The 22,324-nt window shown below is 37.9% G+C and overlaps 1 protein-coding gene across 3 annotated transcripts in view; it reads right to left on the bottom strand.

Annotated features, from left to right (window-relative positions):
* LOC107076225 (NACHT, LRR and PYD domains-containing protein 3-like) overlaps nucleotides 1–17,917 on the bottom strand; it is a 109,452-nt gene extending 91,535 nt beyond the window's left edge. For all 3 annotated transcript variants that reach the window (XM_069180152.1, XM_069180154.1, XM_069180153.1), the window contains exons 1-5: nucleotides 17,809–17,917; nucleotides 15,289–15,402; nucleotides 14,420–14,533; nucleotides 12,615–12,924; nucleotides 12,098–12,179 (exon numbers count right to left, since the gene is read on the bottom strand). In XM_069180152.1, coding sequence (XP_069036253.1) covers nucleotides 12,098–12,179; nucleotides 12,615–12,924; nucleotides 14,420–14,533; nucleotides 15,289–15,402; nucleotides 17,809–17,876 — 688 coding nt within the window. In that variant the 5' untranslated portion in view covers nucleotides 17,877–17,917. The remainder of the gene's footprint in view (nucleotides 1–12,097; nucleotides 12,180–12,614; nucleotides 12,925–14,419; nucleotides 14,534–15,288; nucleotides 15,403–17,808) is intronic.
* Between the last annotated feature and the right edge of the window lie 4,407 nt (nucleotides 17,918–22,324).

Genomic DNA, 22,324 nt, shown 5'->3' with positions numbered 1-22,324 from the left:
TTATTAATACAACAACAGAATGTGAACAGTAAACTCACTACAAGAGTACATATACAGTGTCTATAGAACTCCCTTTAAAAATTGTCAACTTTTGTTGCCTTATAGTTTGGACCTGACATCCTACCTTCAACATCCAAGTGAACAATATTCTACAACATTTTAAGCAAACTAATAGTAGATAAGAGTCCACCCACTTGTAGCAGTGATTCTTAATTAGCTCACATGAACCCAATTACCGTCAGAATCACATGTATTTGATTGATAAAAATAAAGTAACAGTACAGTAACACACAGGAGAAATATAATCAACGATAATGAAATTCAAGAAACAAGGGTGGGTGACCACAGTAAATCCTTGGTTTAACAGACTAATGGGGGAAGGGGTCCATTATTGTTGAATGTCTGTTAAATCGCAGTGACTTTTTTCAACCCAAAACACACAATTATATATAGATTATACTAAAATATTTGTTTTCTGTATCTTTTGACTCATTTTTTTAAGAATTACAATAATCACTTTGAAAATTGTCTTATGTCATAAATATACAGCACAAGCTCTATATTTAATGTGTCATAAATATACTGTACTGTATAAGATTCACTGAAACATATGAAACCCATCAAGCACGTGACCCAGCCCTATAGTGCACTACTGATATTCCTGAATTTTATTTTTCAAACTATTTTAACCTTATTTTAATATTTGTGAATTCCCTCATTATTGCAGGGAAAGGAAAGGCATTTCTGATTTTACAAACAAAATACCTGTTTAACAGATTTTGTGTGTTTAATCCACAGTGTGTTATGAGAAGCATGTCAAACTGAGGGTTTACTGTAACTGCAAACAGACCTGAGATCACCAGGGGACCCCTCAATGTGCAGGGCGACATATTGTTTCATTTTACATATTTAAATGTGAGTAAATAATTCCCTTTAATGGCTCTTTCTGTTGCTGCTGTGCTAGACTAGGCTGTTATGTTAATGTTTGTTAGTTAAATTATAATATTATGAGTTGTGAATGGAAGTGTAGTGGTATGTTTCACTGTTGATGTAGTAAATGTCTCATCTTCAAGTTCAAGTTCAAGTTTATTGTCATTATACTCATAAACAGGTATTTGGTATAATGAAATGCTATTTAGCTGGCTCTCAGATGGTTAGTAGTACAAAAGACAAGAATACAATTGTGTAAGAAAAGAAAGACAGAGACAACAGGCAATGTGCAAAACAACAACAGATGTGCCAAATCATACCACTGCCATACCACAGTAGCAGCAATGCTTATTAATAAGACAGAATTAGGTGTTGCTGTGCTTTCCTAAATGAGGCCCCATCTCTCTCATCCTCATCTCTGTGGTGAGATTCTTGGGAACATCTGGATTGCAGTCCTAGATGTCAGAGGTCATTGTTATTCATTACTCACCTTGATCAACCAATCAGGAACCTGCAGGGCGTGGTAACTCCACGTGGGTCGGAAATGCCCGCTAAACTTTCGACCAATCACCATCTGTCTTGGTTCTGGTTTAAAAGACTGCACAGCTGAGAATTTAGCTTCTCCAGCCATTTTCTCACCCTTAGACAATCATATGATGGACAGTGTTGTCTGTATAGGGACTGAAACCTTGTTTCAGCAAAGTGTTCGGGGAATGCCCTATGTAAATCGCTGGCCGCCAACATGGACGCTTCACTTGATCACCGAAGTATATTTTTGGACTCTTGTCGACAACCTGATAAGTTTTTATTCAGCAGCAGCGCTACACCGGAAGCAAACCGAGTTTCTTCCCCCTAAAGAGTGACTTGCTCGGACCCGCGGTCACCCTCTGTGCATAGAGGCTTTCTATTAGTCAGCTGTACTACTAGTAGGTCCCTGAGAGAGGCACTGTTGGGTGCATCACCACAGCAGAAATCTCTCCTCCTAATTCTTCCGACTCCGAGTTGCACCCCAACTGGTTGACCGCGAGCCAAAGGACATCGAGACAACGCCTATTGAACGCCGCAGTGATTGTACGCAGCTGCTAGCTGGTCTTTGGTGTCTGTTTAGAGAAACACGAATCCATATCTGGATAAGTAAACACAATGTTCTTAATTGCATCTCGAGAATTCAATTGTTACCTCAACACAAGTTGATATCAACTTAATTCATGAGCAATGTATTTACTTCTGAGTATCTAATGTAGAAGTGGTATTAATGAAACTGATTAATGATAGTATAGCCGAATGGTATACTGAAGCATATTCTTTGTTTGTATCTCTTTGTGTTTTGCATCTCTTCGTGATTATATGCCTTGCACTTTGATAACCCTCACAGTAAGATCTACCATCTGTATCCAGGTAGACTGTTATTGTATATGTTTTATATGCACAATTCATGTATTAATAAATGTATTTCATGTATTGAATCCATGTGTGTGCGTCGCTGATCGATTGATTTTCTAATAGTCATAACAAATCACCTCATGATTACTGTTACAATTAATAAATTGTCCCAGTAAATTCACAAAACTCCTACACCACACTTTAATGCAACCTGTCAGTATGCTTTCTGTAGTACATCTGTAAAAGTTAGTGGGGACCTGGGGAGATATCTTAGCCTTATTCAACTGTCTTAGGAAGTAAAGGCGCTGTTGTGCTTTCTTAATCAGATAAGTGGCATTGAGAGACCATGTGTCGTTCTTGGTGATACAGTATGGATGCCAAGGAATTTGAAGTTACTGACCCTTTCCACTTCAGTCCCGTTGATGTGAATAGGGGCATGACTGTTTTGCTGTTTTCTGAAATCAACGATCAGCTCCTTGGTTTTGCTGACATTGAGGGTGAGGTTGTTGGAGATTGACCTCCTTCCTGTAGGCCCTCTCATCATTGTCTTTGATCAGACCTACAACTGTGTGTCATCCGCAAACTTGATGATGGGGTTGGTGTTATGGTTGGCCTTAGAAACGTGGGTGTAGAGGGAGTAGAGCATTGGACCAAGCACACACCCCTGGCGGACCCCAGTTTTCAGAGTTAGTGTGCCGGAGTTGTGGTTTCCAAGCCTGACAGCCTGGGGTCTGCCTGTCAGGAAGTCCAGAATCCAACTGCAGAAGGTGCACTGAGTTTCTTGACTAGTTTCTCTGGAATGATGGTGTTAAAAGCTGAGCTGAAGTCGATGAATAGTAATCTTGCATATGTATTCTTTTTATCCAGATGGGATAGGGCAGTGTGTATTGCAATGGAGATTGCTTCATCTGTGGATTTGTTGGGCCGGTAGGCAAATTTGTACGGGTCCAGTATGTCTGGAATGGTGTACTTAATGAGCCCCATTACTAGCCTCTTGAAGCACTTGATAACAGGAGTTAGTGTCACCAGGTGGTAGTCATTAAGACATGTAACTGTAGTTTTCTTCAGTATTGGGATGATGGTGGTTGTCTTGAAGTAGGTGGGGATTATTTTTGGGCCAAGGACATGTTGAAAATGTCTGTGAATACACCCGCCAGTTGATTAGCGCAGGCTCTGAGGATGCGACTAGGAATGCCATCAGGTCCTGCAGCCTTGCGTGTGTTCACTTTTAGCAGAGATCTCCTCACCTCATCTGCAGACAGCGAGAGCACCTGGTCAGCTGCAGAGGGTGCAGCTCTGTTGACTGGTTCTGTGTTGCTGGCTTCAGTACAAGTACAAGCGATCTCAAAACAAATCAAGACACTGCAATAATGTTTTATTTCATTTAGTTTTGTGTCTGTTTTGTTCCATGTAACTGGCAAATGGTAGATAAGCCACATTTTCTAGCTGGAAACATAGACTACTTGAGGTGTTTTCCTAAAAGTAACTGATTCACATTTCATGTTATTACTTTAATTCTTAAAATATGTTATCTTTGTAAAATGCATGCGTCTTGTTTTTTTTGTAAGTTATTTATTATATGTTCTTTGAAGCTGGTTAGTAAAAGTTTTCTAGCTTAATAATTTATTTAACTGTTCTAAGTAGTAAAATCAGTTGGGTTGGTACCTCATAATAGTAGTGTACAGTATGTGAAAATCGTGATCTGGAGGGGCTCCTTTTCAAGGTTTTGTTTGGGGCCCCCAGAAAGCTAGGGACAGCCCTGCTCACAAATATCACTATTAACAGTTTTAAATGAAACAAACAGATGAATCTGAAGAATTTCAAATTTAAAAGGAGAAATTCTTTGAAATATATGGTGAATACTGATACCTCTAGTGAGCTAGTGACCCCTCTAGTGGTGAAACTGGGTAAAATGCTTTGGAGTTAAATATTTTGAGAACAAAAGACCTAATCATTGATTTTAGAAAAATGCAGCCCCACTTCATCCCACTGTAATTGATGCTGATTACTAAAATTATTTGGGACTGATCACAGACAAAAACCTTATACTCCAAGACACATGCCGCTGTATGTTGAAAGGTACCTCCAACATCTTTTGTTTTCAAATAATCTGATCCAGGACTGTACTAATCTGTAAAAATGCCAAGTGGCAAAATTATTCCTTAATGTACTGTTGTTTCTAAGTTACAGTTGATCTTAACTTAATAATAAAACATTTTAATAATAAAAATTAAATATAATTAGTAATTAATTAGTGATTTCCTGCCCTAGTCATACACTACAGTAACACTAAAATAATTTTTTGTTTCTTTCTTTGAATACAGTTTACAGAATCATTAGTAATCATGTATGCACCAATTAGAAAACAATTTCATTTTAGTTTTTGATTGTAAAATATATTATACATAGTGACTTTAAAAACGTTATATTTAAAAACCAACAAAAAACAGGTCAGTAGCTTGAACACATGTGACACATGATGCACACCATGATCTCACACAGAAAGGGTTAATAACTTCTGTTTTAAAAGCTTTTTTTAAAAAGAATGTTTCAAAATATGTGTCTGTTTTACAACACAGGTTCGGTCTGAGGATTTTCAATTTAGTCTTTCAAATAAATTTTGAAAGACAAGCAGCTGCTATGTTGATGTAGGTGATTTTATAATACATTGTATAAGCATTCTATTTATTTGTGGAATAATTTGTCTTGCATATTGTTGAGTCACATTGTTAGGCAATATACTATCTACAGCGGTGTTCTGGTGCTACGAGGAAAAAAAAATCATACATAGGACTTTGTCTCACAATCAGGATTTTTTATCTTCTAATTAGGACATCATAAACTCTTACAGTATGTAGGATTTTGGATACCACTCTTGTACAGGGCAGGCTTCATCAAGCCTTCATAAGAAGCATAAACCTATGTTGTTATGGCAAGAGGTTACTTTCTAAAAGTTACTTTCACATACAGTACAAACACAGTTCCTGCTGTAGTAGTAGGACTAAATATAGTTTATGTTAATGTGTACATAAATCTTGAAAAAAACACTGTATTCACAACAGGCAGAATAAACTAAATAGGTGAAAATAAACTAATTTTTACATATCCGACTGAGTAATTTTGATTTATTTAGTAATTTTGCGAGGCTGAGGTGGTGCCAAAAGTCTGCAGCCCACTGAGGAAGAAGAAGAAGATGGGTGGAAATTCAGATGGGGAACCAGCTGCAACAACAAAGGGGAGCTGAACTGGACCCCAGTGTGCACTGAGCTCAGAGGAAAAGAGCTCAACTTAATGAGTGTTTCTTAAGGTAAGATGACTGAAGGGAAAGCAACAGAGCAGGATCTGGTTCAAGAAGCCCAGCTGAAGCAGCAGTGGAGTTTACATGATCAAGGATTCAGAGCTCCACAAGAACACATGTGCTCCAGGAGCTGGGACCAGTTAACTGAGGATCAGCAGCTGGCTGTCAGAGTGTGGTTCTTACAGGAGCAGCTGCAGCAGGTAGTTTAATCTACAGTAGCTCTGCAGGACTTGACTTGACTGTGCAGTCAGAAAATACACCTCTTCAAGATTCCTTCTGAACAGCCATTAGTCTTCCACAACTATCAAAAGCCATAATGAAACTGTTCATAAACAATGGTTCAGATATTTTAATAAAAGAATATACATTGAAAATAATTAAGAAACGATTGGAGATGATGTTCAACATATTATACAGAGTATAATAAACTGGAACAAGCATGGGTAAAAAAGATATTAGAAAGAACAACAGAGGATATGTGAAAAAAGAAATGAATATTGTAATGGAGGCTAAAATAAGGTTTATTTCAGTATCAAAATAGCAAGAAAACATTAATGAAGTCAAATCAAAATCTCAGACCTTGCAGAGTAAAGAGATTAAATGATTAAATCTTTTCACTAATGACCATTGCACCAAGAGTGCCACTGTTGGTCATTTTGGCCAGCCAATCACGTACCACAGTACAACACAGTGACTTGTGGGTAATTGCATGTGGTACGGGTTTGTACCATGCATTTTGAATGGCTGCATCTGTATGTTATCTTTATAAAATGCATGTGTCTTGTTCTTGTTTCTAAGTTATTTATTATGATTTCTTTGAAGCTGGTTAATAAATGTTTTCTAGCTTAATAGTTAATTTATCAGTTTTGGTTGGGAGCTGATAATAGTAGTGTATGCACAAATCGTGATGTGGAGGCCCCTTTCCAAGGGCTTGACTAGGGCCCCCAAAAAGCTAGGGATGGCCCTGCTCACAAATATCAGTTGTGTAGTTTTAAATGAAAGAACTGCTTATAACACAACAGATGAATCTGAGTTCTGATTTCAACAGAATGATGGAAAGATTTCAAATTTAAAGAAGAAATTATTTTAAATCTGAACCACACGTGGCAATGTGAATACTGATACCTGTAGTGAGCTAGTGATCCCTCTAGTGCTGAAACTGGGTAAAAATCTTTGGAGTTAAATATTTGGAAAACAAAAGAACTTAACATTGATTTCAGGAAAAATGCTTCCCCCCTTCAACCCACTTAATAGATGTCAATTACTAAAATTATTTGGGACCGATCATAGACAAAAACCTAATACTGCAAGACACTACAATACTACAATGCCATGGTATGTTGAAAGGTACCAACCTTATTTTTTAAATAATCTGATGCAGGACTCCACTACTCTGTAAAACTGCCAGGTGGCACAGTGAATCCTTAACAAAACATTGTGTCTAACCTACAGTGTATCTTATTTTAATAATAAAAATTAAATGTTCACCCATTAGTAAATTCCTGCACTAGTCATACAGTACAGTAACACAACTAAAATTTTTTGTTTCTTTCATGAAATTCAGTTTATAGAATCATCAGTAGTCATGTGTACACCAATTATGATTTTAAAATATATTATACATAGTGACTTAAAAAAAAACAGGTCAGTAGTTTTGAATGACATGATGCACACCAGATCTCACACATGGATGTGAAATAGGATTAATAACTTTTGTTTTAAAAGTTTTTTAAAGCTTTTTTAAAAATATGTGTCTGTTGTAACAAGTAATACAGTGCTGAATATAACCGAGCTTCTACTGTTTATCACCTAATATTGTGAGTCATACAGTACCTGTGTGCTGTACCAGTGATGTGGTTGTTGGGGGTGTACAGTATTACTACACAGGCTTGGTCTTTTTTCAGTTTAGTTTTTCAAATAAAGTTTGAAAAACAAGCAGCTGCTATGTTGATGTTGGGGGTTTTATAATACATTGTATAAGCATTCTATTTATTCATGGAATAATGTGTCTTGCATATTGTTGAGTCACATTGTTAGGCAATATACTATCTACGGCAGTGTTCTGGTGCTACGAGGGAAAAGAAAATCATGGGTAGGACTTTGACTTACAATCTGGATTCTTTATCTTCTAATTAGGACATCATAAACTCTTACAGTAAGAAGGATTTTGGATACCGCTCTTGTACAGGGCAGGCTTATCAAGGCTTTATAAGAATCATAAACCTTTGTTGTTATGGCAAGAGTCTATTTTCTAAAAGTTACTTTCACATACAAACACAGTTGTTACCGTTCCAGCTGTAACAATTACTTAAAATAGTAGTAAGATAAAATATAGATTATGTTAATGTGTATGTAAATCTGTAAAAAAAACATTGTATTCACAGAGGCTATAATAATAAAATAATTCTTATATATCCAACTGAATAATTTTGCTTTATTTATTTAGTAATTTTGAGAGGCTGAGGTGGTGCCAAAAGTCTGCAGCCCACTGAAGAAGAGGGAGAAGAAGATGGCTGGAAATTTAAGTGGGGAAAAAGTTGCAACAACAAAGGGGAGCACAACTGGACCCCAGTGTTCCCCGAGCTCAGAGGATAGGAGCTCAATTTGATGAGGGTTTCTAAAGGTAAGAAGACTTAAGGGAAAGTACCAGAGTAGAATCTGGTTGAAGAAGCCCAGCTGAAGCAGTAGTGGAATTTACATGATCAAGGATTCAGAGCTCCACAAGGACACATGTGCTCCAGCATTTGGGAACAGTTACAGTAACTGAGGTTATGCAGCTGGCTGCCGGAGTCAGAGTGGGGTTCCTGCAGGAGCAGATGAAGCACGTAGTTTAACCTACAGTAGTTCTGCAGGACTTTCTGCAGTCAGAAAATACACCTCTTCAGGACTCCTTCTGAACAACCATTAGTTTTTACAACTATCAAAAACCATAATACCATAACTGTGCAGTAACAGTGGTTCAGACATTGAAATAAAATAAAGCACTTTATAAAATCATTAAGAAAGAAATGGAGATTATGTTCAACATATTATAGAGTATAATGAACTGTAACAAGCACATGTAAAAAGAAAGATATTAGAAACACCAAAAGAGGATATGTGAAAAAGAAATGAATATTGTAATTAAAGCTGAAGTAATGCCTTTTTTTTTCCAATATTACCACAACAAAGGAACAAAAATTAAGTAAAATTGAAATCTCAGGCCTTGAAGAGGCTACTTACTATATTAAAACAGTTTAAGTTTTCTATGTCTCTGTAACAGGGCAACTAGATCTGGAGTGTCAAGTACATGAACAGGACACCAGAGGGAGGCATACAGATACTCTAAATACCCAGGGAGAATGTGTGCTCAATCAGCAGGAAGTTATTAGGGGATTGGTGACCTGTGTGAAGCCAAGTTTTCCTTATGTGAGCATCCAGGGAGTGAACGGTCCCTGTTAGCCAGGGGAAATGAGAACCTTAGCTGGCAAAATGTTTCTGTGTTGGCTTACCAGTGAAAAACAAGGCAGAGTGGGCAGACTAGCCAAAATGGACACAACAGAGTTGAGGTCTCATTCCACTGCTACTTGTTCGTAAGGTATGGAAAGGTTAAGAAAGCTGCATAGTTACAGACCAAATTAGAGTTAAAGCAGCTAAATACAATGATATATGTCCAGATGCGGTGCAAAAGATCCAGTCAAGTCAAGTCAAGAGTTCATGTGTGTAAGTTCCTAACATTTAGCTACCATAAAAGGGTAGTCTGTCACAAACTCCTTAGGTTTTAAATGCAAGTTTAAATGAATTTAAATGGACCATTTTTTCCCTTCAGCACAATGTTCAACAGGTGACAATTTAAAGAGACAAAACATACTGCATAGGGAGCCTCTGAAAGAAATGGACTGTTTTAGTCCTGGACAAAGCAGGCTATGAGTGGACCTGATACAGGGACACCTATTTTCTGTGTTACATAAGGCTCTACTTCATCCTCTTACATCTTCTGCATCATGTGCTTTTCTGCTGAAAATTGTGACTAACTTGTAATGTAGTTATGTCAGGGAAAGACCTTAATTATCTGTTATGGCAAGCTGCTAAAAAGTATTTCAGGACCCTGTGCGGTGATCTCCGAGCGTTAGGCATAAAATCTAAATTGCTAGGCAAAAAATTGAGTCGTTATGCAGGCAAAAATCCAACAATTGTGGAATTAGAAAGCGCTGGGGACTGGTTAGAGCATTTTCTGGTAACAGGTTTCTGATTCCTGGTCATGACATGATCTTATTTTATTATTTACTATGGATTTATTTTGTGTTTCATTTGTTGAACAGTACAGTGTAGGGTAATGCATTGTACAGTAAATTGTTATGGCTATTGGATTGAGGTGTCTAAGAATTTAGAGACAGTGGTTAACATCTACTGAAAACATTCATGCAGATCTCAGAAGCTTTAAAGCAAGAAAGAAACTGAGGTGTATGCTGAGTTGTAGGGGTACAGAGACACACTGATCAAAGGAACTGCCTGGTTAATTAAGTTAGAGGTAAATCATTAAGAGTCATCAACAATCCAGGAAAACAGATTACAAAGACAGAGATAGAAGGAGACAAGGGGAAGAACACAGAAGAGAAAAAAGGAGACACCAAAGGCAAGACATGCCTGTCCAGATTACTGTCACCCATAAACACCAGATTCTAGTTATTTGAACCTTATTAAGAGAGTTTACCATTCTGTTGTTTATAGGAAACTCTGATTTCCTGTATAGAGAATCCCTTAGTTAAAAACAGTCTCTCTTGGTTAGAAGATATATTTTTAAAATAAGGAGACAGTTCCATTCACAGATTCCCATTCCCTCAAGAAGGCAGCAGTTACTCAGCTACCGTTTCACATAAGTTCCCACCAACTCACTGGTATTGACCAGAGCAAGGAAATCAGATTATATCCCTAGTCTAGGCAAAGCATCATCTCAGACAAGCAATTTCCACCCAGAACTTTACAATAGATCTTAAAACCCTTCTTTACCAGCAAGCCTCTCAACTTCCGGCACTATAAACTAATTTGCTATCTATTTTGTTTTTAGTTATTATTAAGTTCCCTGACTTCTTTTTTAGCTTTTCTTTTATGTGAAGCATATTGAGATATATTGGAATGCAATATCCTAAATAATAATAATAACAATAATAATAATGCTTTTTAATTATTGATTATCCTGCTAAGTATTTTCTGTAAATATCTAGTTTTGTTACAAGATTATATTATTTATACATTTAATAAACGATAATACTCAAACTCCAATGTTTATTTTATTTACAGGAGAGTATACTTTTATGTATTTGTATTTTAAGTTACATTATACTATATTTGGAATTTTATTATTTTAATTATAGGATTATAGAAAACTTTTTTTTATTTTTCACTTTCTACCTTTACATCGGCAGGGGAAGTTTCTCGTTCTACCCCTACCTTGTAAAAGCAAGGGCTTGTAAGGCTGCATCCAGTTATAGCCGAGAAGGTGGTACTGTGTCTAAAGCACAAGAGTGACAGAACAACCAGGAGACCCGACTGATTGAGGGCTCAAATGCTCCTGGACAGGCGGGTGCTGTCAGTGTTATTATAGAACTAGTTTTTAGAGATTTTAAAGCTGTTATTAAAGATGTCTAAAAATCTTCCTTTTGCTTTCACCAAGACAACAAGACCCAAGATAATGGGTCAGACATCACTAACCTTCCAATCTGTATGATCAACCAATGAGGAACCTAGAGGGTATCAAGATATATCTGCTGACATCCCAGTCAATCAACAACTGTGATTTCCTGTTTTATAAGGTAGCACACAAGTCATTTCATTGGTTTGCTCACTGGCTCAGCTTTTCTCTCTCCAGCTAACCTGGCAATCTGACTGTTTTCATCACATGACACCAAGCAGTCTGAGAGAGTGCAACAGTAAAAAACAGAAGAAATCTTGTTTTTTGTGAGACAGTTATGTTTTGTCTTTTCGGTTCTTTAGTCAGACGCGTTTGATAAAATAGTTGTAAAGTAGTTGTAAAGTAGTCTTGTCAATGAGAATATGAATGTGATTTAACCACTGATAAGATATATAAAAGATACTGATATGAGATTCATATACCCTATGAGATAGACAATAACAATAGTTGATATATATTTAACTTTGTTGTTATTTACAGATCTTTAATCCCTGAGTAACAATCAACAATTCATATTACAGCAGACAGATTCACAAATATATTCTTTGACTCTTGTTGGTTTGTAATGCATGTTTTAGTGTTGTATCAATAGAGTGTATATTGCATATATATATATATTGCATATATATTGCATATATTGTGTATATTGCATATTTAGAATCCATGTGTGAGACTTAAAATTATGTGTGAGACTTAAAATTATGTTTAATTATGTTTAATTATGTTTAATTGAGTCCTACAGTAACAGTCGTAAAAGCACACTCACACACTGACCTAGTCTGTCCTTCTCCTGAGAGACACACTTATACACTAACCTGTTTGGTCAGTCTCCTGAAATCCTCCTGTGTAGAAATTCTCAAGATCATCTGTAAGGTCACTCACAGCTCTTCCCACATCCTGAGCATGAAGAGCAGAGAAAGGGGTGAGACTTCAGGAAGAGGCAGAATTGGCAGAGTGTAAAGAAATCAATAGATCTAAAGTTTTCATAGAAAGAGAAGGACAACATCCATAGTGAAAACAGTTCCGCAGTAAGAGTAAGAGACCATCCCTCAGTGTTTCTGTACTGAGATAATGAGTTCTGGTCACTAATGTTTTACACTGTACAGTACATGTGAAATAAAATAGCACACAGTCAATCAGCTGTCTTCAGTGATGAGTGTGTATTAATTCAGTCACACTGGTCACTACAGATCTCCGTGAGCTCAGGGAAGAGATGACACAGTACAGAAGCAGTCAGCCCTTAGAGTTTCACTGAGTCAGCAGGTGAAAAGAATGTTAGTGTTCTGCACAGGTCTGATCTCATATAGAAGATAAGTGACTGAAGCCTCTTACCTGTGTCTGTTGCTCTTCTGACTTAAAGATGGTGTCATGGCCCATGTGTTCCTGCACTGAACACAGACTGCAGATGAGAGTCTGGTCAGTCTTACAGAACAGCTCCAGAGCTCTGTGGTGCTGCTGACACAGTCTGGACTCCTGGTCTCCACTGATGTCCACCAGTCTGTGTTTCTGCAGGGCTGGGACCGTGTAGTGCTGTCGGACATGTGTCTCACAGTAGGAGGCTGGGCAGACATGACAGTATTTCACAGCTCTCATCTTCTTGTCAGTGCAGATATCACATGACACATCCACTTGCCTAGCAGACCTATGAGCAAAAGCAATGTAAATCTTCACATTGTACCTTTATCTTAGAGTTATAAAGCCTGCCTGACACTCACTATATCACTCCTTAAGAAAATACAGGTTTAAGAATTCAGGACATGAGAAAAAAAGAGGAAAAGACCCATAAAGTGTTCAAGACAGGAAGGGGGGAAAGATACAGCTCAGGACAGAAGGAGAGATTGAGATGCACACAAACACAGAGCTGAGGACAAGAATACAAACACATGACCACATATACAGTAGAGCTGAGGACAGGAGGAGATTCACATCCACAAAAAAGTAAAAGTAAATTGACTTTGTCATGTGAACGTATTGTAATTCTGTTGCAGTTGCAACATGTAGAATGTGTATTTTCCTTAAACACTGTCCTGTGATGTAGTCTGTCCTCACAGAAAGGGAGTGAAGGGGGTGAGCCGAATAATGACAAAGCACTGTTAAAGAGGTGCCTCGGCATTAAATAGGGAAAGAGAAATTGAGAAACGAATGGGATTGTCAAAAGACAACACTATTCTGCTCGTTTTGCCATTATCTGGTCTCTACATTATCTGGACAACATGCTAGGGTTATGAGATACCTGTGTGTGACATCTTGTTGTGGAGAAATCACTGTACATGAGCCTAAACACATCTTGACCTAGTGAGACCTCGATCAAGTGGCCTGATGGCCAGACGATTGGATGTCTCTTTCTGATTAATGTCCATCAGAATGGACAATCAGATAATCCAGGTTGTTCCTTGTTCTGACTCCTGCACTGGCTTGACTTGGCCAGAACCCTGTGTGCTGAGTGTTCAAGATGCAGGATGTCTACCAGGCCATCAAAACACACCAGCACTGAGACGGTTCTTCTGCATTTCACTCTGCTGACTCTGACCCTACATGACATCAAAACTCACTGACCAGGTTCCACTATGAAGATGAAGAGCTGGACTTGTAAATCAATAATAATAATATGAGTGTGATGGAAACATCTCTATTAAAAGTAAAAATTACAGCTGCCAACTATGCCATCATCATCAAGTGATCATCACACCTCTCTCTGGCCATACACATTTTAGTGAGTTCAACTTAATAAAATCAGGTTCATCATACTGTGTAAATGGACTGAGTATCACAGCAGAGCTACTCTTCTACACTCTATTAGTTGATCTTCATGGACACACAGTTGATTCCACAGATGTCTGCCTGGGTCACACATGATCAGGAGTGCCCATCACTCCTTAAAAATACACTCCTGTATTCAATTGCAGCTCTAGGTTCCTCACCCTGTGTGTGTCTCTGATCATGTCTGCAGTGGATACACACTCTTTCACCCATTTTACTAGCTGTAAAATTTTGATTTTATTTTCAGCAGTTTTCAGCTGTCAGGTATTTATCCTTCTTAAACTTTTCACAGAACAAAGGAAATAAAGGAAATTGTTCACACAATATCATCTCACGACCTGCTAACAGATACACTCAAAGGACAACATTGACCTCACCTGGGGTTAGTGTCAAGGGCTCCACCTCTGAACTGTATTGGTGGCTCCATTGACCAGTCACTCTTCATGGACACACAGCTGGGCACTGGTGATCCTGGCCTGTCCAGCTTGACCCTGTGAAAGGCACAGACAAAGTTTTTCTATTAATCTCCTTTCTCTGTATCTGGACACTGGTCGAAAGTACTGTGACCTAGTGCATCTCTACAGAAAGTCTCATTAAGTGTTCAAGTGCTTCTCTCCTGCTGCCTACAGTACACGATGTTCAGGACTAACTGTGCTGGTATTGGGGCTGTTCTCCCACTTCTCAACTGAACTGCTCGACTGAAATCACATATTGATCATGTAGCTGGTGACGTTGTAGGTATAAGTGATAAATCGGTAGTGCATTGTTACAGCTTTAGGTGGCTGAGAAGTGTCTCTTCGACTTTAGATTAAACACTTCTAACTTCAAAGCAGAGGGAGGATGTTTGCTGAAGTCTGGGGGTCCCTTGAGGAAATACAATTGTAAAGTTTACCTCAGTATACATAGGGAAGTTGTGGATTAATGATTGTCAAGGAGCAGGAGAGACACACTCAATATAAGATCATTTTAAGAACACAGAGAGAAGAAGAAACAAGAAGCAGGCAAGCAGAGAAGAGATAGGAGTCTGCAGGAGTTGGGACTTGAAGCTTGTGCCAGGCAAGAGCCCCTACTGGAGCTACTGTTAGTATTTGAACCATGTTAGAGAGAACATGCTATTCTGTGTTTTTAGACACTTCTTAAACTTTTCACAGAACAAAGGAAATCAGAAAGGGAGAGATGATCCAGTTCACACAATCTCACTTCATGACCTGCTAACAGATTCACTCAATGGACAACATTAACTCACCTGGGGTTAGTGTCAAGGGCTCCACCTCTGAACTGTATTGGTGGCTCCATTGACCAGTCACTCTTCATGGACACACAGCTGGGCACTGGTGATCCTGGCCTGTCCAACTTGACTCTGTGAACAGCACAGACACATTCTTTCCATTAATCTCCTTTCTCCATATCTGGACACTGGTCTGAAGTACTGTGACCAAGTGTGTCCCTTCAGAAAGTCTCGTTCAGTATTCAAGTGCTTCTCTCCTGCTGCCTGCGGTATATGATGTTCAGGACTGGCTGTGCTGGTATTGGGGCTGTTCTCCCACTTCTCAACTGAACTGCTCGACTGAAGTCACATATTGATCATGTAGCTGGTGATGTTGTAGGTATAAGTGATAAATCAGTAGTGTATTGTTACAGCTTTAGGTGGCTGAGAAGTGTCTCTTCGATTTTAGATTAAGTTTGTGACACTTGACAGAGTAAACACTTATAACTTCAAAGCAGGGAGGATGTTTGCTGAGGTCTGGGGGTCCCTTGAGGAAAAACAATTGTAAAGTTTACCTTAGTATACATTTGTGGATTAATGATTGTCAAGGAGCAAGACAGACACACTCAATATAAGATCACATTAAGAGCACAGAGAGAAGAAGAAACAAGAAGCAGGCAAGCAGAGAAGAGAGAGGAGTCAACAGGAGTTGGGACTTGAAGCTTGTGCCAGGCAAGAGCCCCTACTTCATGATCATCCAAACCAGACCTGACTGGAGCTAAGCATTTGAACTAGGTTAGAGAGAGCATGCTATTGTGTTTTTAGGGAACTTGGGTTTCCTGGGTAAAAGATACCTCAGTTAGAAACATCTGCCCTGCTTAGGGTGTATTTTTATGGTTGGGACATAGGCTCCCATTTATTTTGTGGCATCTGGGTTGCAGAGAGAAAGAGATTTTAACTGCAGGTTGCTTTATATTTAGTTAGAAGGCAGCTTATCTCTTAAGTGGCCTCTTATGCATTATCTCTATGCATTAAGAGTTTAATGCTTAGTAGCAGTCTGGGGTTGTCTGGGTGAACAGAATGTAGGCCTCTGAAACACCTTGTTTATAAATACTGTACGCAGAGTGACATGGGTGTTGCATGTTTTTGACAATCATTAATCCACGTTAAATTATAAATCTTATAAAAGCAGCAGAAATTCAACACAGCCCGTATGTGAAAATGTAAAAATCCAGTAGGTACAAGTATTGCTCCATATTTACAGCGCTAAACTAAAATCACTAGAAGAGCCCATTCAGGCAGTATAGCCAGTTTGCTAGTTGGTACCTAATTGGTCCAAGGCTCTCAGACTGTGTTGTTCTTGAAAGACACCAGGGTATCAGTAACATGGCTTAGTTGTGTGTTTCACTCTTCAGCAACCTTTTGTGTAAAGAAGGTCCTCCTGTCCTCAGCTTGAAATGTCCTTTCCTGTAGTGTCAACTCATGTCTCTCACATTTTGTATCACTGTTCATAGTGATTCAGGTCACTGGACTGAGTGTGTCATTATCTTTAGGATTTTATAATCTTGAATTGGACTCCCCTTAGCCACTCTTATAAGATTAGAAATGTTCAGTTGTTAGACATTCCTTTGTTCCAGGATTGTATCTTGACTAATTGCAGAGACGTAATCTGTTTGTAACCACAGTGACCAAATTCAAACAAATTGTTCACAATTTTAAATGAGACCTCACTGGTGCTTTATACAGTTTTCACAGAAGATCCTTCAACAAATTCTTTGCTTTGAACTAAATAACCTAACATTCTGTATGCCTGTTTTATTGCTTTCCCATATTGTCTAGAATACACTATTTTGTAGTATGCAATGCAGGTATCAAGTGTTTACCTACACCTACCAGTGTCTGTCTACTAATACAAGTCACCCTGTTGACTCTGAACCCACATGACTACAGGACTCTCTAGGCAGGTTCCACTGTGAGGACAAGGGGCTGGACTTTGTAAACAAATAATTACAATACAGTGTGAAGGAAATACCCAGATTAACAATTGTAATTGCAGCTGCCATCCATCATCATCAAGTTGTCTTCAATCTGCTCCCAATGCAACTGACAAGGAATTAAACTCAATAAAACCAGGTTCACATTATTGTGTAAATGGACAGGGTGTCCTAGTGGAGTTTCTTTTTCCACACTCTAGTGATTGATCTGTTGAAGGGTCGGTCTTCATGAACACACAGCAGGGAGCTGGATCTATAGATCTCTGCGTCTGTCATATATGATGTCACACAACTTCAAGGGCTAGACATGTTTTGAGGAATCCAGGTCCTTTCTAATTACTTCTGTACTTAATTACAGCTCTCTGTTCCTCAACCTGTGTGTATATCTGATCATGTCTGCAGTGGATACACACTTTTTCATCCATTGGTCAGGAGAAAATACTAGCTGTACATTTCTTTTTAGCAGTTTTCAGCTTTCAGGTATTTATTCTTCATAAACTTCTTAAACTTTTCACAGAACAAAGAAAATAAGAAAGGAAGAGATGATGGACAACAGTGACCTCACCTGGGGTCAGTGTCAAGGGCTCCATCTCCAAACTGTATTGGTGGCTCCATTGACTCGTCACTCATCATAGACACACAGCTGGGGACTGGTGACCCTAATCTCTTCAGCTGAACCCTGTGAACAGCACAGACAAAGTTGAGAAGATCAGGCTATGAAGACCAAGGGTAAAGCCAGTAAAGGGTCTGCAGTTGATATCTACTTATTTGAAAAGATATCCCCATATCTGAAAAATTGCAGAAGCTGGATCTGCTACAGAAAGTTGTTAGTGACGCTGGTAAATTAAAATTAAAATCCTCAATTAAACACTAATCGAAGAAAGAGAATAAAACGCTAAGTGACAAAGTCGTTGTACTCACTCATACCACGGAAAAACTGCAAAATGATAACATGCGTCTAAAGGAATCGTTTATGGACTAACAGTGTAGAAGAATTAGAAGAAATATTATTATAATGGAAGCAAAGGGATAAAGCAAAATATAAAAAAAATAGAAAATGTATTGAAAATAGAAAAAAAAATGAAAAAGACATGTACTGTACAAACCGAGGAGTTGGGTAAAACTGTTTATGAAAGATGAGTTGAGGTTAAAAGTAATTTGTTTGAATTTAGTTTGAGAGGGTGAGGGAAAAAAAATGTTCCACTATGGTAAGCCATACTGAAATTTCTGAGAGGGAATACAGGTGGGGTGATGGGGGATGAGGACCCACCAGAGGACTTATTTTAGGAGATGGAGTTAATTATCACTGTTCTAATTGGTACTGTGATGGATGTTATGGATAGTCTTTTCCTTTCTTATTAAGAATTGAGGTTTTAAGATGGATAATTCTATTAATGCTGTGACTTAAAATGTAAAAGCTGCTAATACAGCCAAATGGTGTAAGATTCTCAAAACACAAGTGGCTTTTCTGCAAGAAACACTTAGAATTTTCAAATGTTTATCATATTTGCTGGGACTAGGTGGATCAGGTCTATTGTTCTAGTAATTCCTCAAGGGGAGGTCACCATACGAATACAAAAACAGCACCATTTGTGTTAGAGAATAAAATCGAGGATCACAATGGTTGATTTATTTTTTATAAAATTCAAGCTTGTCAATATTTACTATATGGACTTAGATAATCCTGTATTTTTATATAAATAGAAGCCAGACTCATATGTTTTAAAGATACTTCTATACCTTGGATGAGATTTTAACGTGTTTATGAGACATACTATAGATAAAACAGGGAGCAGCCTTTCAAAGCAGCCACTTCAAAAGTTAATTGATACGTTATCAGATGTATGGAGAACCCTTCATATTAGTGAGAAGGACTATACTTTTTTCTCTAGCAGACATAATTCCTTTTCTAGATTAGATTATTTTTTGGTTACATATGACATCTTACAGTTTACTAAGGCCACTATCCTCTTGTTATTTCAAATTATGGTTCAGTACAATTAGAATTCAGCATCCCCGATTAGCTCTGTTGGTAGAGCATGGGAGTTATAATCTCAGGGTAGTTGGTTCTGTTAGGTAGAGCTGAACACCACTGAATAAGCAGGACCCTATGTGGCACGTGTTTATATTCCGAAAGGCAGACAAATCTGAAAAGTTAAGTCCAAAAAGAGTGAAATCCAAAGGTCAAAGAACTTGATCGAAAAAGCCGGGAGAGTTGTTCAGGAGAAATGTATGGAAGGAGCTTGCCGACAGGCAATGAGCTCAGAAGAGAGAGAGAGACTCCATTACCGAGCATGGGAAAGTGGTACATGAGGGTTTAAATAGTGAAGGAGTCAGGTGTGATAGATTAACGAGGTAATGAGGTTCAATTAATGACAGGTGCCATTTGTGGTCGTAACTTGTTTGTGTCCCACATCGGGCGCAAAGTTTTCTAATAACCCATACTGGGCAGCAGCAATATAGGAGAGAGCTGTCGGCAGTATCTGCGTGGAAGAAAGGCCTGGCAAATCTTCTTCCCTGTCTTGCCATGAAAACTCTATGGATAGTGACAGTGGGACTGTCCATAGGGTCGCCATGAGTCAATACTGACTCGATGGCACTCAACTACCACCACAATTAAAATTCTGAATACCAGGTACACAAACATTAAGGGGGAGATGGAAAATTTACTCATTGTTACTGGATGAATATATAAAACAAAACATTTAGAGGAGTATATTAAAAGATTTAAGGAGATCAATAGAAAATCTTCAAGCTTCAAGCTTTGAGTCGCCTACTTACTTCTTCAACTGGCTGGCAGAGAAAGTCATTGCCCTGTTTTTTGTCTATCACTTAATAAAAAGGTCAATGTAGAACACGTTATTTATTACAGTGTGTTTATTTTGGGGCTTTACATTTACGTTTATAATGGAGAGTCCCCATTACCCCCAGGGGACAAGGAGGTGAGAAGACATTTTCACACTATTTTCCTTTTTTTTTATTTATTAAAATTGCAAACGCGTGTTTAAATGCTTTTTAAGCTATAATAGTGGACTATTTTTATAAATTCAGTTCTGTAAGAAACAAAGTAATTCTCTGATCCGGGTTTGCAGCGCAGTACATGACAGTCCATTGCCTATTACCACTATAAGAACATTAATATATATATATATATTATTTTCCATAATGTTTGGTATTTAATTTTTCAAAGACATATTTATTTATTTGTCAAAAGAAAACTCATAGCAACAGCTGGGTCCGAACCACCACCCTCTAGTATACAAGAAATACACCTAACCCATTACACCAACATGCTGCTTAACAACTTAGGCTGTAGCTGAAAGCAAAAAGTTTCCAAGTAATTGTGGAAACTTGAATGAGTGTAAATTTGAATGAGTCAAATTGATGCAGATGCTTACAAAGAAAGTGTACTACTGTGATAATGTGATTTAAAAGAATAAAAATATATAATTAATTTCTTTAGATGTGCGATTCCATATTACAGATGCAGCCATTGAAAGTGCGCTGTACAGACACGTACCGGAGGTAATTGGCTACAGCGTCGCGCATTTTGACGCAAGATGACGCGCGGTGCCGCGATACGTGATTGGTTGACCGACAGGGGCACTCGTGGTCCGTTGGTCTGTCATAGAAAGACTTACAGTAAACGTCTTTACTGTGCCCGTTGTAGATATTGAATTTTACCACTGAAGGGAAATCTTAGTAGCTGAGCATAAAAAGAATAGGAGCATACTGTAAAGCATGTGAAGGCCATAAACGATATTAATTTTGGAACATAAACATACAGTATATGGCTGGTCTTGGTACTTTAAAGAAAACATACACACCAGTATTCCATTTCTCCCTAAACATTTTAAGCATCGAAGTCTTTAACTAAAGAGATACCGGAGTCAACAAGCATATTTTTAGAATTTGATTAAAAGGGAATATAGTATGGAATCACGTATCTAAAGAAATTAATAACGATATAATTATTTTCATGTACCGCAACACAAGAATAGTACACGCTGTACATTGTCTGTTGATAATGTTTCTGTAGTGCTTTTTCAGCTCTCTCCATGTGACCTTCCCAGTGGCACTGTGGGTTAGGTTCCTGACTCCCATGTCACATGGTCTGTGATTGAATCCCACTGGAACCATGACTTTTTTAACAAACATTTCTTTGAAAAAATGAAACATTTCCCTTGGTCAGAGATTAAATAAAACCTCACTCGCACCAAACAAATTTATATTTCTAAATATCACAACATGATCGAATTTAAGTCATTTTAATAACAATGAATAGTCACCTAGGCGTTACAATATAAACATTTATATTGATTTAAATCGCGTTTTGATTTAAATCGCAAAAGCGGGTTTAAATATATGTGTTTTTTGATTCACAATCAGACAAATGCAACATAAATTGATATCTTTGTCTTCTAAGTATCTTAATAAACTTTCAGCATAGCTTTCTCCCCGTTTAGATTTATTTTTCTTGGGATCTTGGGATCAAACGTGGAAAGATTAGATTGTAATCGTTTTTATTTTTTAAATACATTTTAGAAAAGTGTAATCTATACTAAAAAGCTGTACACCACCTGCTATAAAGATACATATTGTAATACTTTCGAGTTCGGATAGGACAGACACGATAACTAAGACTTGCGGAGTTAAAGCAAGTTAAAGCCTTGATTTTATGTATCACCTTTAAAAGTGGCATCTCAAAGCAAAGTAAATACCCAACACTGATTGTACCCATCTGTCATGCTAATAAAGCACCTTGAATTTAATTGAATTGAGGGAGAGAGGGGGGAGGGCAAGCGAGAGAGCCAGGACAGACAGGCAAATAAGATACACTCCACAGACATTCACAACAGCGACATATCATAAAACGTTTGCACATATAGTTAAGTTATTACTTGGTTTTCAAAGTGCAATGAAATACAATATTGTTGTTGTTGCTGTTATTGCTGTTTTTGCTGTTTTTATCCTGTAAGGCGTTTTGAGAAGCCACCTTTAAAGGCGATATATAAAAGTGCTGATTCTTCTGGAATGTGTTCCGCCGGGGATTCAAATTTTTTTTTTTTATCGCGTATCTA

The sequence above is a fragment of the Lepisosteus oculatus genome, chromosome 18 (assembly GCF_040954835.1).
Source record: "Lepisosteus oculatus isolate fLepOcu1 chromosome 18, fLepOcu1.hap2, whole genome shotgun sequence".
In the NCBI taxonomy this organism is placed as follows: Eukaryota; Metazoa; Chordata; class Actinopteri; order Semionotiformes; family Lepisosteidae; genus Lepisosteus; species Lepisosteus oculatus.
Note: the sequence above shows the minus strand (reverse complement) of the source record. Positions and strands in the feature narration are given on the sequence as shown.